The following is a 17555-nucleotide window of genomic DNA, read 5'->3' on the forward strand; positions in this document are numbered from 1 at the left end:
GGTAATATTGACTGGCTTGGATATTAAGTTAAAATTACCATATATAAGACTCTGTAGAGTCTGAAACATAAAGAAAAAACATAAATAGGCTGTCAAACATAAAATATGTTATATATGGTAATTATATATTAACTTACAAGCCGGTCTATGTTACCCCGTCTGGGCTGACATTAGGTGGTCTAAGTTTCCCCATTTTGGGGCAGCGCCCCCCATTTGCAAACTATGACACTTTCCTAAAATTTGTCATTTGCATATGTAACTAGAAGAGTTCTACTACAATGCATCAAAACCTGGAGTTATTAAACCAAAAAATAAAAAAATTGGAGGGGGTACTCTGACAGGCTTTAAATAATAGCTTTTTTTGTGGGTCACATTTTTAATTTTTTAACCTATTAGATATGCAAACTTTTTAAATATTTCTATTGTGTTATGTAGCCTCAGTATTAGGCCTTTAATACCCATCGACAAAATTTTTCTATGTCAAATAGTTTTTGAGTTGTGTGGGTTTTTGTAAAAAAAACTACTAAAAGTGGTCTAAGTTACCCCGCCGGTCTAAGTTACCCCATTTTACGGTACCTAGTGTTCTAATTCCAAGCTGTGTCCTATTCCAATACAGCTCACACAGCGATCGGAATTTGAACACAAGAGTGTTGGCATTACTAGTAGAGTTTGTTACAAGTAGAGTTTGAAGCACGGCTGGAATTAGTCTCACAAAATGCCAAATTTAGTCACACACAGTGTCGGAATATATGGATTTGGTAGGTTTGCATTCTAAAGGCTTTTAGATAAATATGGCAACATTTTGTGCGTTTCATTGTTGCTGGCGCGTAGTGTGGTGTTTTGAGAGTGACATAAAGCAAACAGAACTCGAGTTGCGCATATAGTGTATTTACTATTTTTATAGCCATTCATTTTTTGCTACGTCCTTAAAGTGTCGGAATATACTGCGTTTACCCTATTTCATTTAGAGAAATAGGGTAAACACACCATATTCTGACACATTAAGGATGTATCAAGAAATGAATGGCAATAAAAAGATCACTGTATGCGCAACTCGAGTTCTGATTGCTTTATGTCACTCTCAAAAAACCACACTACATGGCAGCCAGTATGGAATTCTGTATAGGTAATATATTATCATGTTAAACAAAAGAAAATGTATTGAAAAACTTATCACCTTACACCTTCCACCAAAGTAACAATTTAAACTCATTACACTGAGCTCATCAGAACCTGCTGACACCTGGACAGCCGCGCTTCCTTTGTCTTGGTTGCGTGTGGTTCGAAAACCAATAAAAAGTCGGCAACTTTTCCCCTCCAATACATACAATAGTCAGTACCGTAGTTTTGTATCCGTATTGACAAATTTTGTATTGAATATGTTCCAAAATAAAAAAAAAACTTACGTAAACTTTTGCCGAAAATTCTTGTGATTTCACCAATACCAACAAAGTTCTCGAGTCCATACGGAATGATGGGATAAACTGCTAATCTTCCATGTGTATGGCAACATTGTGTTGCCACATTGACATTAGACAATACGGTGTCAGATGCCTTGTTTTGGTCTTGTGAAGTTTGATTTCACAATAAATAGATTTGATCCACATTCCACACTGAGTCATTTAAATGATGGAAAATTGTTTCAAAATTTAAACACCTATTGATATGCTTCTAAATACGAACAATTTCATGTTTTCACCCTATTATGTCAAATTCATCTTAATAACTCCACTTCAAATCCTTAATGATTTTGTCTCCCATTGCGAGTTTTCGAACATCTCGTGTCTTTTAGAAAATGTCCGTTGTTTAGAAGGGGGCAATTATTGCATTATGATTTCGATCTTAGAAATTTATGTATGAGTATTTTAAATTTGTGTACGAGTATTTTAAATTTGTAATATGATACTTACATGAACAAATTATACAGATAACCAATATTATAGATAGATAAATACAATGTAAAAATTATTGATAGGTTATAATAAAAGTAACAACATTTAAAATGGTTGCACAATTATAGGACCAGTACTTGAACAGAATGCTCATCGTTTGCTGAGTTTATATGTATATACCAGTTGGTGACAGATTAATGTGACACATCGGCAGTGACCCAACATTCGGGTTGTTTTGAATGGCCTTGGCACGTATTTCTACAGCTGCTGCGGGTAGAAATAAACATTGAAGGAACAAAGGTAAAATTGTCATCCATACATCCTAAATTAAATGACAATGAGTTATAAACTCTCTTTTATAATTGGTAATGGAAATGTCTTTCAGTACTGTTCTTGAATACATTTGTAAAAACTAAGTTCTGTAATCAATAGTGTCTTTGAAATAAAAAAATTGTTGAATTCAAAATATTCAGTTATGAGTGAGATCATCAATCATCATAGAAGCTGTATGAAAAAATCGTTTTTGATGTAAAAGAATGTTTTTAATTTAAAAAAATGCAATACTTGATTTTCAGAAATACGATGCAAAAATTAATGATCCCTATTAGAATTCAAGGGACATGACGCTTTCAGAATTTAATTGAAAAAGTTGGTACCTATTTAAAATTTATGATTTTACAAATTACTTAAGGCTTGTAGTCAAAATGCAGCGAAGTCTGAGAGGGAGGTTTTCGCGACCACCGTGTAAAATCCTTGATCTGCCCAAAGCTCAGCCAGTCGCTACCCTCGTGCTTGTACTCTTTGTAATATGATATCCTAGCCAGACCCTTCTTTGTGGTAACTGGTCGCTTTCAGGTGGCCGAGGAATTGCCAACGGTGGGCTATAACTAATTGGATAGGACGACCACTGGCCACGTATTATTCTTCGCCCCTCATTGACTTCGCCTTTACCATGCCACCCGTTGTGAACTGACAGTTGAGTAATTTGCGACGTCTCTTTCCCCTAAAACATTGCACAACGTCTCCATTTGAGCAGCTAGTATGCGGGATTTTCCCTCCGCGTATCAGCAGACTCAATCATAAATATTTTTTGGTAGAAAATATCTATAACAAGGAAGCTGATCAAGGAATGCCGAATATACCATTCAATTGACAATAAAAATTACAACCCGTTTATATCTCGAAAAAAGTGTAAAAGTCGCAGACATGATAAACAATAATATTCAAAGTTTCTTGAAATTTCCTCTCATTAAAACTCTTTTCATACAAAGTTTACATATTTTTTATTACTGGCCGACGCTTATAAATAAATAGCTGGGTAGGTATGGAAAAATCTATATCACCATCTCATTTGCGAGTGGAGTAAAGTCTATCCTAATTAGTGAAGAAACGCTTAGAGAAGAGCCGAGCCTGTTCGAAGCCTCTCAGTTATCAATCAGGGCCTTAATTGAACGCAGTGCAGACATTCAAAATCACATAGAAGTATGAATTTAAGTCCCATGATTGGAGAAGATTTCAAAATTTGTTGTACTATCAGTTAGGTATGTGTACCAAGTTTCTGAGTGATCCGTCTGTAAATAGCCGAGATAAATTTTACCCTAGACGCTCCCCTTAAGAGAATGTGCCTAAACAAAATACAATATTATTATCTTCTTAGTGTATAACATACTAAACAATAGAGTAGTTCCTTTGCTTACCGCTGCTGGCACTACAATCTGTGCATGGGCCATTCTAGACTTGAAATATGCTTGATTTTCTTGTTAAATTTTGTAAAATTGAATTATTTATACTTATTATTATTGAATATCCACAACTGAAATCCATTTTCTATTACTAATTTCATTCTATTTTTAATAGAATGAATATTACTTTTCACATTATTTTATTCTTTTATCTCCTGGCTGTAGTTCATAGAAAACTTTTTGCCAAAAACTTAGTTAATACAGAATAGGTAATTGAGAATTCACCTGACAACTTTCATGTTTTACTTGAAAAATTATCATTTCAAGTGATGAATTTCACTTGTAACAAAGCATGGAAATATGAGGATACCATTTTTTTGATAAATTTAAGCCTGAACATGTACCTAATGCATGAAATTAGCAGTTAATAATTCAAGTACTTTTGTCCACAATTTGCTCACTGAAAATGGATCAGCTTGATAAAAATAGGTGGGGCAGCTTTGGCAGCAAGCTGTGCCATCAGCTGCGGCAGCTTGCTTGGTTAAGAATTATTAATTTAAAAGCAAAAGGCTTGGACAAAGTGCCATTTCATGTCCTTAGAAGCCTAAAAAATTTACGTATCTGCGTGATTTCAATGCTTTTAACATTGAGAAACTTCAAAGTATCTCCGTTATCATATATATTTGTTGAATAATTCTACCTAATTTGGCTATAATCGTCACTCAAAACCAATTTCAGAATTAATTGGTCCACTCAGCTCAATCAATTGTATGGTTTACATAGGTCACATGAGAACAATTGCTAATGTAAAGTACCGTAAAATGGGGTTACTTTGACCGGCGGGGTAACTTTGACCACTTTTTGTTTTTTTAACAAAAACCCCCAAAACTCAAAAACGATTTGACATAGAATAATTTTGTCCATGGCCATCAAAGGCCTAATACTGAGGCTACGTAACACTATAGAAAAATTTAAAAAGTTTGCATATCTAATAGGTTAAAAAATTATAAATGTGACCCACGAAAAAGAGCTATTATTTAAAGCCTGTCAGAGTACCCCCTACAATTTTTTTATTTTTTGGTAAAATAACTCCAGGTTTTGATGCATTGTAGTAAAACTCTTCTAGCTACATATGCAAAAGACAAATTTTAGAAAAGTGTCATAGTTTGCAAATGGGGGGAGCCGCCCCCCAATGGGGTAACTTTGACCACCTAATGGCAGCCGTGATGGGGTAACATTGACCGGCTTGGAAATTAAGTTAAAATTACCATAGGTACCTATATAACATATTTTATGTTTGATACACCTATTAATGTTTCTTTCTTTATGTTTCAGACTCTACAGAGTCTTATATATGAAAAATTGATTTTACCACCCGGTCAAAGAAACCCCAAGAGCTGGGGTAACAAAGACCATCACTTTTTTTGAAATTACATCAAAACTATGAGAGGCAGGAGCCAGCAATTTATGGTGAGTTAGATGTCTATACACTAGCCCTAGCCTAGAGTATAGACCTGTATTTTGCATGTTTCAATTTAAGTTTAACTTTTCTAGTAAAAAAATGGCATTGTTTTGAAAAAAAGTGGTCAAAGTTACCCCATTTTACGGTACTAGATATGTGCTTATGTTACTACTTTATCATAAAAGTTGTATCCCCATATACGGCATTAATGTTTTGTTTAAATGAATTTCATCACCTGAATTGAGAATTTTCAGATAGAACGTAAAACTTGTGTCATTCAAATTCTTCCACCACTAGTCATGTAATTAATCTATCAGTGAAATCTATGCCTGAATTGGAGTCATATTGGTTGCCTGTGCAATCTACAAAAGCAAGTCATTGTCATTTTGTCTGTCATTGTTGGCATTTTGCAACCTCCAGAAGTGGGTAAAATATTTTACTATTTAATTATTTGTTTTTTAATTCATTCCGAATTGCAATTTCATGTGCATTGTATTGTATATGTATAGGTACTTTGTATTGTATTGCTCCACAGACCAAGAAAATGGCAACTTGCTCCAACTTTCTACTTTGAAAATCTAAACTAAAACATACAAAATTAAACAATACAAAATATGAACAAGATATTTAACTACCGTAACTGAGACATTGACTTAGACTGGCTTGCCAAACCAGGATCAAAAGAACAAAAATATTGCAAATTGACTAAAATGACATGAAAATTAGATTTATCCAAGAGAAATTTTAAAAATTAACTTGGGAAATTGTTGTCCAACCAGCACATCAGGCCAGGGGTGCTGAACAGTATATTTTTTATTCCACTCATTGTTTGAGAGATGTCTAAAATGTCATGAACACATTAAACATTTTAAACACGTTTTTTTTTAATTTAAATAATAGGCGATGATGGTTACTGTGCATCAATTGAATTGCTGAATTGAAAATTACTACTCTTAGGCAATATATTTTCAAGACATTTAGAATCTTTTACAGCACTCTTATTAATGATTAGATAGTGGAGGATTCAGCTAGCAATATTTCTCACCTCCTAAAATTGCAGTAAATGCTGGCCCTGGACCAGTCCTGCAATTTTGAACCATCATGTTTGGATCTTGAAAACGTTTTATTTTTGAATGGAGTAATCAATAGAGAATCGTGTGCAACCACTATCGTTAAACTACTACATTGTGAGAAACTACTACATTGTGTGAAACCGCTACATTGTGTCAAACTACTACTACATTGTGTGAAACCATGAAAAGGTTCGAGTAAAATATAGGAATTTTCTAATCTTGGGTCAGGCCATATGAGTGCAAATCAGATGATCCTTTAATGAGATGCCCAATACGTGAATGCAGCTCATTCAACTTGACAGGTCTTACATTATTGTGTTATCTTAAAATAAAGTAAACCTGGGAGACTCCAGGTCACCTAAATATACTAACTATGTAATTTGTATTTCTTATCCACCGTGTCGGGCTCATGATCCCTTGGATTTTTTTCCTTTTTTTTTCTTTCTGTCCAAGCACACACATCATACCTGCCAGCCTCCAAACATCAACATTTGATAGGTAGTTATACGTTGACTCAAAAAGTACCTATACTTCTATCAAATTATAAATTAATTATCTTGCAGTATTTAAACCAAATTCATGTATGTATAATTGAAGTGTTGTGTGTATGTATAATTATCATGTATGTATAATTATAATTAAATCTAATTTCTGATCTCATCCTATCCCCAAGTATTGCTGTGCCTTACTATTCTCCTCCATGAATAAAGAAATGTTCACGTGCTGGACGCAATAAGTATCCTGCATACATGCCAAAACGGTCACTATATATTTACAATGCCGGCGCTAAAACTATTATTAGAAAATCTTATTTTCCAGGGATCTTAAAATGAATTTTCTCTAATACTCTTTGATCTAAAAGTGTAATTACTGGAACCTGCGTGATTTTTATTTAATGATTGAGCTTGCTCAACGCTGAAACAATGAGCTGGAGGCATAGAGGCCGAGAAACTTGGGACCGTGGTGGTCCCCATACATCATACCAGAGTTCCTACTATGGACCAAGATTTTCTGATCCTCCTAATAGCTACGGTGATTTTCATGAAGATCCTGCTTACATGCTGGCTGCACGGGAAAGACCATTTGACCACCATGGCCCTGACTTTGCTTACCATATGAGTGAAGGGCATGGCAGATCATTTAGAGAAAGAGAGATTGGGAGGTTGCCAGAAAGGAGGAATGACATTTCCAGAGAAAATAGTGAAAGTTTTTGCAGAAAGATCATTCCTAGAAAAGAAATCCAAAGTTTGCCTTCGTTGTATTTGTTTTCATGGGATATTTTCCATGAAGCATCATATGTGGATGCAATATCTCCTTCGGTTGTGGAGCCTTCAGATGCTGATGGTGCCGAGAATGAACCTACAGTGAGTGATAAGGTCAAGACCAGCGTCAGCAAAATCTTTGAAAAGTCGCCACAAGTTAAAAGTGATGAGCTCAATAATTTCCTCAAATATTTCAGAAAAATTAATGATAGCAGAGACAAACGGAAATTAATGCATCCTTCAGAAATTGGGTGCCATATTGACTACCATAACAACCAAGAACTTATCAATGACAGCTGTGCAAAAAAAGCTCCTTTATATTCTCGTGTGAGCTCCTCACACGTCCAGGAACTTTTGGCGAATTCTGCAATTGCCTTGGAAGAAGCACGCGATGCAAAGTTCTCTTTTGATGTCCAGGAGAAGATGAAACAGCACAGGCTCTTGATATTAGCTCTGATTGGGCAGACTTACGTGTCAAGTTCTGTTTATCGGGTCAGTATTTTGTCTCTGTTCTTTAGATTCTCAAGTTAACATTGGCTTCTATAGTACTGTTGACATTATTAACTTACGGATCAAAATTTCAATTGATTCTTAAAAAACGTGAACAGCTTATTCATTTTTATTAGGTATTTATGATATTTCGGCATGCATGCCTTTCCGTGCATCATTCTGCTATTCATGAAGGTATTTTTAGGTTCATATTTTCTTTTCTTTTCACGTTTTTGTACAATGTCACCTGTGGAACAAGTTTCCATTTCACTTCCCAATTGCCGTAAAATGTCAGTAATATAGGTAATATTAATTACCAGATGTCTGTCATCTATTAACATTACTGGAGTTTCAATTTCAGGTTAATGGATCCGCCCTACCCCAACAATGGGCCTATAAAAGGATACATCTAGTAGGCGACTCTCGCGTGCACAACCTGTACAACTCGGAGGCATGGGAAGGCGTCCCAATAAACCGACCCTTCCTCTACTGCAAGGACGATTTGTCACTCTTCACTCTCACAAGTACCATCCAAGAACTGATACCCAAAGTGTCAGTCAAGGGCAAGTCCCTGGTGGTGTGCTCCGTCGGATTACGGGACATCGTGCGCACAATTGACGAGCTAGGAGTCCTCATAACGCTTGAGAACACCATCGCCGACATGAAGAAAATACGCCAAGAGTTTAAAACTTACTACGGGGATGAACACGACCTTCTCTTTGCCGATTTTCTACCTGCTGATGTTTGCACTCTTCTTGAACTGCACAAGGATACACTGTCTATTGAGGAGTCGGAGGAGCTCGTTGAGCTGTGCAACGAAACAACGGTGAAACTTTTAAAGTTTACTTACTTGCTCACGCAGAATATGATCTCCGAAGATCTCTCCCGTTTGAAGCACTTGCCCTCTTGGGAAATATTCTGTAACCCTGTTGAAGCAAAATTAGAAGACACATGTATCAAACTGCCTACTTTGTCTGAAGGATTTAACCCAGACCTTGAGAAGTTCAATGGCATTAGTTCCCGCATTAGTGACATTTATCAATCTTATTGTAGATTGCAGCAACCCCCTGACTTCAACTCGACCAAGCGTTCCATTTTCTTTGTGTGTAATCAGAAGTATCAGGCGATGGACGAATTCTGGCCAAAGAAAATAACTCGCGAGAAACCAAAATTCATCTTTCTGGAGCGGGTCACGTCAGTCACAATCGTTACTTCTCTACGTCGGCACTTCCCGCTGCCAGAATACAGCATCCTCGTGGTCTGGTTTGATGTGTCCGAGTTTCTGCACAGCTACTCCTTGAGCGACTGCTCGTGCGGCTCTGCACTGAAGATTAGCCTGCCTCGTTTCCTTCCACCCAGTCACATCTACGATGAACTTGTACGTGTGCGCAAGGCCTTGGAGCAAAGTTGTGGGTCTCCCAATGTCGTATTGACAACTTTGTGTCCCATAGATTTTCCCGAACTTTTCAAAACTCAATTATCCGCTCATAAACCTTCGTGCCAACTCATAGACGTCCCTTCAAATAACGAACTTGAGAAAATCAAGCAGTACCATCTTGCAGTTGTGGACAAAGTCAACTTGTACATCGTGCAATCCAACAGAATGAAGGGCTTACCTGCATGGGATTTGTGTAGTTTTCTGTACAAACGTGAGCGGGATGGCTGCCTAACCTTTATTCCTCTTGTGTCACCTTCTGATTTTGGGCCAGCCAAGCCTCAAACTGCTGCCAAAATCATGATGTGCCTGTCTCAATGTGGCCAGAAAACCATCCAAGATCTAAATTGGCTGGAGTATTGTAATGACGCCATGAATGTTGGAAAGACAGGAAAGAGAGCTCGGAGCCACACTAGACGCCATTCATGGTCAAGATCACCTCCTCCTCGTGATCGATCTGAATACTATTCTGCCCCTCGTCGTTCAAGGTCTCCAGGACGTGCTCCCCTCCTACCACCTCCTGGCACTCCGTTCTTCGATCCCCTACCGGATCACCGTCCTACGTACCCTGATAATTCAGCCAGGTTGACAGTTCCCTTTCATTCATACCCCTCACCGTACACCAGAGAACCTAGTTATTATCCCGAAGATCCTGTGCATCCAAGGTCTGTGTATCATCGATTAGATGCTGATGGACGATATCCCGACAATAGCATTCCGACTAGTACCAGACATTCCGAGTTCGAGTATCATGAACGTCGAGGTTATCGTCCCTCGCCTCCCCGTTATCCAGCCCCTAACACAGACTTTGCTATGCCCGCTCCCTCGCCGCCTCCTGCTCCACCTCCTCTCTCATTAATGTCTCGTTATTATAAGAATGCCCCGTCGTATGACGGTAGCGACGACATTTTTTCCTCTACTGCTGTTCCTGCCGCAGCGAACTTGCCTGAAATCCCTCACATTGATGCCCCTGACGTGTTAGACCCCGAGCGAAAACGCGTGTGCTTTGGACTGAAAGCAAAAGAAGAATCACGAGAGTAAGTTTTATCATTTAGCGTAACGAATTTTGGCGTTTTTCTTGATTTGTAAAAATTGAATCATATATTGGTTTATCATCCTGAATACCGTATACGTAGTTCCTGAGTGGCACTGTTTGGTGGTTCAATCATGTTGTCTGAATGTCACGAGGAAATTCGTTTCAGTTATGGGTAAAAATATTCACGAACCGTTGATTGCACAATATTTTCCATGCCGCTGTTATACAAGTGTATCGTGCATTCACTGAAATTATGTACCTATCTTACGGACTTGCGCTATCAATTATTTCTTGCTATATAGTATTTATTTGAATGTAAAATAAATTCATCCCATGGAATAGAATGATAGCATCATCCCAACTATATTCCAAAATGAATAATACGTTTTCGCGGTTACTTGAAATCATTAGAGTTCATGAAAATGAAATTCGTCTCTTGACATTGTGTACTTGGCTTGCGATATCCATTTTCTATACCATAGTGACAATAGTATGTTTTTCAGGATTGATTGTATATAATACTGGAGACTATAATTTTGTATAATGCTGGATATAAAACGTCCATTGTGTATAAAACTGAAACTTAAAACCTGCTTTATATTAGCTTCCCAAAGTTAACGCAACTACAGGCGATATTCAAAGTTTTTTTTCTGCCGAGATGCGTGATTCAGCATGAGCCTCGCTTTCCGCTGATATCAAGATGCCGTCTCAGTGTTTGTTCTGAGTTGTTTTGAATGTTTATTATAAATTAATGTTTATTTACTCACGTTTATTTTTCCAGAAGTGGGGAGCAAACTCAGCCTGCTGCTGCTACTTCTGCCACGTCATCTGGTGGTAGCTTACCGGACGAAAGCGCCCTGAAGAGCCTCATCGCATCCCTGCGAGCCGCTCACGAAGTCGAGGTGGAGAAGCTACGCGTTAACCCTAAAGCGCACAGCAAGTACGAGCAGCAGCGCCAGGAGTTTATGCGTCAGGCCCTACAGTCGCCCACCGAGGACAACAAACCAATGGACGCTGCGTCCGTCGAGCGCGTGTGGCTCGTCTTTTGGAAAATGCAGCTCGAGAAAAGCTTCGCCAAGACATGGGAAAAGCGAGTAACACATCTGACCACCATGCTCGGGGGTGGCAAACCTCTTCCTGCTAAGTCGATGGAAGTCATCCAGAAGCTCACCAAAATCGATTTTCCTCCCGAATCGATGAGTTACAACGAACAACAGTTTACTGCATCTGAATCTAATTTGCTTAACAAGTTTAGAAAGCAGAAGCTTTCAGCTGGCTCTTTTGCTCCATTACCAGAAATAAAGAAAGCCCCTGGGGTGTTGTTAGGGGAGAAAATGCTGACTCAGGTCCAGAGAGGCTGGAGGAACATCGGCTGTAAGAGCAGCCAGAGCATGGTTGACAACGCCCTCACCAAGCTCGACGATTTCATTGGTAAAACGGGCATCTCTCGCGAAGATCGCGAACAATACATCGACTTGCGCAATAAACTTCGGTCCTTTAAGGCATTTCTGAGAACTAAAGAAGCGAACCCCTTTGATTTAGACTTGAAGTCTCTAAGTGAAATCGCAGCCAACTTCAACCGAGCCGAGATGCGGGAGTACGTGGAGGGAGTTCTGCAGACGAAAGGGGTACAAAATCCTGCTCATGAAGATGTGATCGTCACGTGCGAGGCTCTCATTGCACTTCAACATCGCCCCAGGACAGCCTTTGTACGAGGACCAATTCTTAATCCCTAGAAGAGCTGCTATTTTTTCTTTCAGTTCAGTATTTTTTTTTTTTTTTGTAAATGCGATTTTCACTTCGAGTGTGTGAGTAAAGAAGTATTGAAAAATTTCACCCTAGAATGCTTGTTTTCGGCCTAGGCTTGTTTCAAAAACTTCCTCGATTTTCCTGCTTTCAATTCAACTACTACTGTGTTATGTATTTCAAGGCCTCAATAGTTTATTCTGTTTTTGACTAATTATCTTATTTGCAGAGATAATGTTCTTCACTGAATCATACCGGTATTGCTGTACAGGTATTATATTCTTTCGAGCGAACATTTGATTTTTCTCTTTGGCATTGAACTATGTGGCAAAACACAATGCATTGAACCTGTACACTAACGAGTTAGACTAAATTTTGTAATTCGTTCGACTTGAACCAAGAGACGCACGTCACGCTTCAAATCACTTAACAGTGCATTGTCTTTTTTCGTTCGATATTAAATTCTATCTCTTCTAAAACTTATTCATTGGACAGCTGGCGTATCGCTATTTTATTTTCCTCATACTATTCATTTGCTTGCATCATAGGTTTGGGTGGACTAGTCCGTTTGCTTTTGGCACGAGACGTACTGTTTTAGTAGGAAATTTTGGACTAAACTGTACCTGCTAAACTTGCCGTTACTTGTTGCCTTTTGATCCCTGTATACAATTTTTTGAACGTGACTAATGATATAATTATTATCATTCTTAGTTTTTCATCTCAACTCCTTTCAACTGAAAAAATTTCAGTTGAAAATTTTTTTTAGGAGAAAATTTCAACTCCTTTCAATGCAATTTTCTCCTTTCTTGGAATTCTGTTTCCCAGTGTAATTTATCAATGCATGTAAATACTGATACTATAAAAGTTTCTCCTGTTGATGTAAATTCTTTGTTCTCTTGCTGAAAGCTCAGGTTAAAAAGACGATATTTAGTTCAAGAATCCGAGTAATAACTATGAATTTTTGCGCTGGTGCTTCCAAAATATTAACATTCGTCTAAAAGCTGCCTCGCCCAACAATAAGATTTGAATTTCGGTAAATAAAAGCAAATATTTATGATAAACAGGATCTTAAAAGTGTGTTTATTGTGGCCGATATTGTCATTGTTACTTTTATCTTTTATGAATTGTATGTAAATGTAATCGGGCTTTGTGATATCGTCTACTCAGGCTCTTTACTGTGTCGGCATATTGATCGCCATTACAGTTCGAATATTGTGTAGCTAATAACTCGCAATGACGAATACATAAACGTTTAATATCCCACAGTTCAACCTTGGTGCACTTTCTTCAAATTTGATTCTTAAAACTATCTTGTTGGTTATACCTAGACAGCGGTTTGATAGGGCAAGAATTATAAGCTCGATTTTCAACCAATTATAAATTTGTTACAGATTTTTCAACCAGTTTGTGGGCTCTTGATTCATTTGTGTATTTAAGGATTGTTCGTCGCTCTATTGTAATTTTTTTTTGTGCCAGTTCTTTTAGCTTGGGAAGGTACCAATACAGCTTCATCAAATAACAATGAAATCTGTGTGTATGAATAGTATAAAAAGACATTATAATTACTTGTGTATCATCTACAAATTTTCCTATTTCGCGCATGGAAAATCTTAAAACTGTTATGCATAAGCATCTCTTGTTTAGTGGCAAATTGTGACTGCCTACAAACTGCTGCTTTGATCTCGATGTAATTATTATCGCGCATACGAATCCTCAAGTTATGTTGCGAGAGTTCCACTGTATAGCATACATAGTATTTGTTATACCTTGCTAAATAACTGAACATACATGAGCGTGTTATTTGACAAATTTTATTTTCCCAAGACATTGTATGGAATTTCAGTTAGAAACTTCATTTTTTTATATTGAACATTATATTTTATTCTGGACGTACCAGGCAAGTTCAGTGTCAAGTCATCGTGCGTTGTGTCCGAGGAATTTAATAGTTTAAGTATTTTGGTAATTTACTTAACTCTTGACACATGCGACCATAACTTTGAGAGAACGACTTGACGCATGAGGAGGCGTTCACTTGACACATGTGATCTTGTATGGCTGAACATATTTTATGGCTTGCCAGATGCCTCATTGGCAGAGGCAATACACAAACGCTTAGAGTGATAGTTTGGGCTTTCGCTTTGCGTATATGCGAACCTAGCTTACAAAAATCGACGGAGTAGCTCCAATTGCAAGTTCCGAAACAAATATATATCTGGTTCACTGTTCTGAGACGTTATTCTGTGAGTTTAGGTTTCTTTCGAGTGGCTACAAATGTATAAAGATTTTTGTTTATGCCAAAAAATAGATGACATATGGCATGCGGCACGCCTTCGTTTCTATTCTTTTTAAAGCAATGAAATCATCATTCTGACGACGCCATCAAGATAAAGATCGGATCTTAGTTGAAGGACCAAATAGTATTGCGCATTATTTGCCCTACTCTAGCTGTCGCGAATATGTTGTGGGTCCTGACAGTTTATGAGATCTACGGAATGCATTATTGCATATGTAGCCCCAGCGCTGCTCTTTCGAAGTTTCGGACGGCGAATTCCGAACTGAATCCAACAACTCAATTGTCGGATGGGTTGTGCGAATTCCATCATCACGCATGCGCTGTAAAAGGAGTATTCAATGTACAAAGTTAAGCAAAGTGGTTATGAAGACATTGATGAAGTCTGTCGCACATGCTATTTAACCAATATTCTCGTGGATACATTTACCTTTTTCAATGCTATTAGTAGCTGAAGGCCTGGTAATTAATTTCCGTCAGCAGATTAGTGGTTCAACATTGGCTTTAACGACAATAGCGGACACTAAATATATTATACATGAATGATTTTTGTAGCCGGAGGGCGAGCAGTAGCCCAGCGTTTCGCTTCGAATGAACAATAATAACATTAACTTAGATTATAGGTGTACAGATCGCTTTTACCAAATTTTGTTAATAATTTCAAAATCTAATGAATTTTTTTTTCGACTTATCCTTTCTTTGATCTTTCAACTTCTTCGATTACGATCTTAAACATGGTTTACTGACCTTCAATTAACCGCTCTACTCTCAATCGCCGTTTTTTTCTCAACACATTATCGGAATGCACGCGAGTTTAAATTGGACTTCAATTCGCTCCCACTGTCTCTCTTAGCGTGTAATCATACCGCATAATTGTAGTGAACTTTGTAGTTACCACTTACTAGTAAATTAAGCCTCACTGAACTTCTTGTAGAGTAGGATCTTTCTTCGAAGTTCCTTAATCGTATGCAACTTGCCAGCATTATTCGGAGCAAGCATGACGGATTAGCGGAGAAAATGCTTTAGAAACTATCGCACGAAACGGGATAGGGTTTCATTTCGGAAGCGAAGTTCAATCCCGCGCAGGATCTACTTTTGCAGGAGTCACTTATTATGTTAGTGCTTTCTTTTTGAGCATTACGCACGCTGAAAACTATAAGACTATGACTATCTGGAATCGTCTGTACTTTTGAAATTGGGTGCCAAGTAGTGTTATTCTACAAAAACTCACCTAGAAACTCAAAGGAATTGATGTTTAATCGGGGGAAAATTTACGTTAAACTTAATTTAATTAAACACATAATCGCAAGAGTACTGATGTTTGACAAACCAATCCAAAACGGCCTGGAGGAAAAGGAACCTATCAATATGATATAAATTTACATTCCACATCTTTGACGGACCTCGAAATCGGAAGGAAATCGCTGGGACCTACTCTTTTGGCGACAACTTCTGCCGATTCCTTTATCCCGGATTTCTGGCTCTACGGTTCACCTAGTGGCGAGGAATCTATTCTTCAGTGACCGCCTGTTCAGAGTTCAGTCATAGCCAGTCTGCATTGCGCTGTCTTGGTGTATGGTTCTTTCTTGTTGTTCCTGCGCACCTCGCTCTGTATGGTGATATCGTGATTCATCTCAAGTGACAATGAATTAATCTGATATCAGCCCAAATCGTTTCTGAATGAAAAAATCTCCTAGCTTCGAGTTGCTTCAAGCAGACCAACTCATTTGGTGAGTAAACTTAGCAAAAATCGTAGGATTCTCACGAGATGTCACTAATTTATTAACTATCTTTCAACAGGGTCTCCACGATTGTTGCCTGCCCGTGTAAAATTTGAATTGACCCATAAATTTTTTTTTAATTACTAATGAGTTTTCAAATATAGGTTACCAAATTGTATAAAAAATCTAAGTCATAAATCGTGGAAACGGCTGGTTAATAGTATTTTTAGAGATGAGTTTTTTATTTGGAAGCAGTACAGTTGAATATTCTCAGTGTCAACTTCAACTTCATAAATTTCTGGCAAAATTTAAATCTAACTTGAACAAATTTCAGGTTTATTGCTTTGGTGTATGTTGTGGCTTCCGAGAGACTAACTTCACCATGGATGCTGATTGAAATGCTGAAGCATTATGCGCCTAGTGACGGGATTTTTTCATGGACTTATCGTGAACGGGTCGTGCAATCGATTAATTGACGAGTTAAAATACAAGGTAGAATCCAATTGACACTGCGCCTTCTCGAGGACAAAGTACGTAGGGAACCAAGCAATCTGATGTACATCAAAACTACGATCGAGTAAAAAATATGAGAAAATTTGTGATACTGGGACGAAAGCTTTAAATTTACTGAGCGCTTGTCAGCTGGTTTGGACGAAGCGGAGTTGAGAATTTTCGTACCATGGAAAGTCTAGTTGATTCTTTCGAAATACGAACTTTTACGATGAATGCTTGGCACACGACGAATATCTGGGGCTCTGTTTTATCATCTTGAGGTTGAATGAACGAGTTTGTTGTGTATTATTCTTCGGAAATGACTAGTTTTTAAGCTAATTTTTATACCTACTGTGTTTTAAGTCGCTGAAATGAAAAATATGTAAACATATATCAATTAAATTACTGTGATTTCGCGCTGAGTGGTTCACATGTTGAGATTAATTCATCCTTGATAACTGAATTGAACTTGACATCTGATTTAAACTCTAAAGTATCTTCTTGCACATCTGCAAGACTATGAGACGTCAATGAAGGACTCTTAAATACTAATTTCTATCTCCTCGCGGGAATAACAATATTTATGGGTTAAATGACAAGTAAAGTGTCTTGCCTTTAATTAAATTCTACGATATTAGGCAATATACAACTTTAGACAAGCCGTGTGTACGTTTACTTCTCGCGACGTCGCTGGCGTAGTTACGCAAGCAGTTGAAGTCGGAGCCTGGGGCTGTCCACGCCTGCTAAATTAACCTGTCTCCAGATCCTGTCACGCGACCAGCCATGCACGCTGAAAATAGACTAATTTTATGTCCTATTCTACCAGCTGATAATGCTGAAATTTATTGTATGAGTTGCGCTTCGTAATTCTAGAGCTGTGAAAAACTGAAGCTTTAGTAGACGTTCCAATAGTTCATTTTTCCTCCCGATCGAAAGTGTTATTCGGATTAGCTGTTCTGTGTGGTTTTATTCAGA

At 37.8% G+C, this 17555-nt stretch overlaps 1 protein-coding gene across 1 annotated transcript; it reads left to right on the forward strand.

The window, feature by feature from the left end:
• The first annotated feature begins 6778 nt into the window (after positions 1–6778).
• On the forward strand, positions 6779–13879 carry LOC108670153. The gene is made up of 3 exons (XM_018157607.2): positions 6779–7863; positions 8222–10332; positions 11113–13879. The coding sequence occupies exons 1-3, from the start codon at positions 7033–7035 to the stop codon at positions 12065–12067; spliced, it is 3897 nt and encodes a 1298-aa protein (XP_018013096.1). The 5' UTR covers positions 6779–7032; the 3' UTR covers positions 12068–13879.
• Positions 13880–17555: the final 3676 nt, after the last annotated feature.

The sequence above is a fragment of the Hyalella azteca genome, unplaced genomic scaffold (assembly GCF_000764305.2).
Source record: "Hyalella azteca isolate HAZT.00-mixed unplaced genomic scaffold, Hazt_2.0.2 contig6416, whole genome shotgun sequence".
Taxonomy (NCBI): domain Eukaryota; kingdom Metazoa; phylum Arthropoda; class Malacostraca; order Amphipoda; family Hyalellidae; genus Hyalella; species Hyalella azteca.

Coding starts and splice junctions, on each gene's coding strand:
- LOC108670153 (XM_018157607.2), top strand. CDS start 7,033: ATGAGCTGGAGGCATAGAGGCCGAGAAACTTGGGACCGTGGTGGTCCC. Junction 7,864..8,221: donor TGTCAAGTTCTGTTTATCGG/GTCAGTATTTTG, acceptor TTTCAATTTCAG/GTTAATGGATCCGCCCTACC. Junction 10,333..11,112: donor GCAAAAGAAGAATCACGAGA/GTAAGTTTTATC, acceptor TTATTTTTCCAG/AAGTGGGGAGCAAACTCAGC.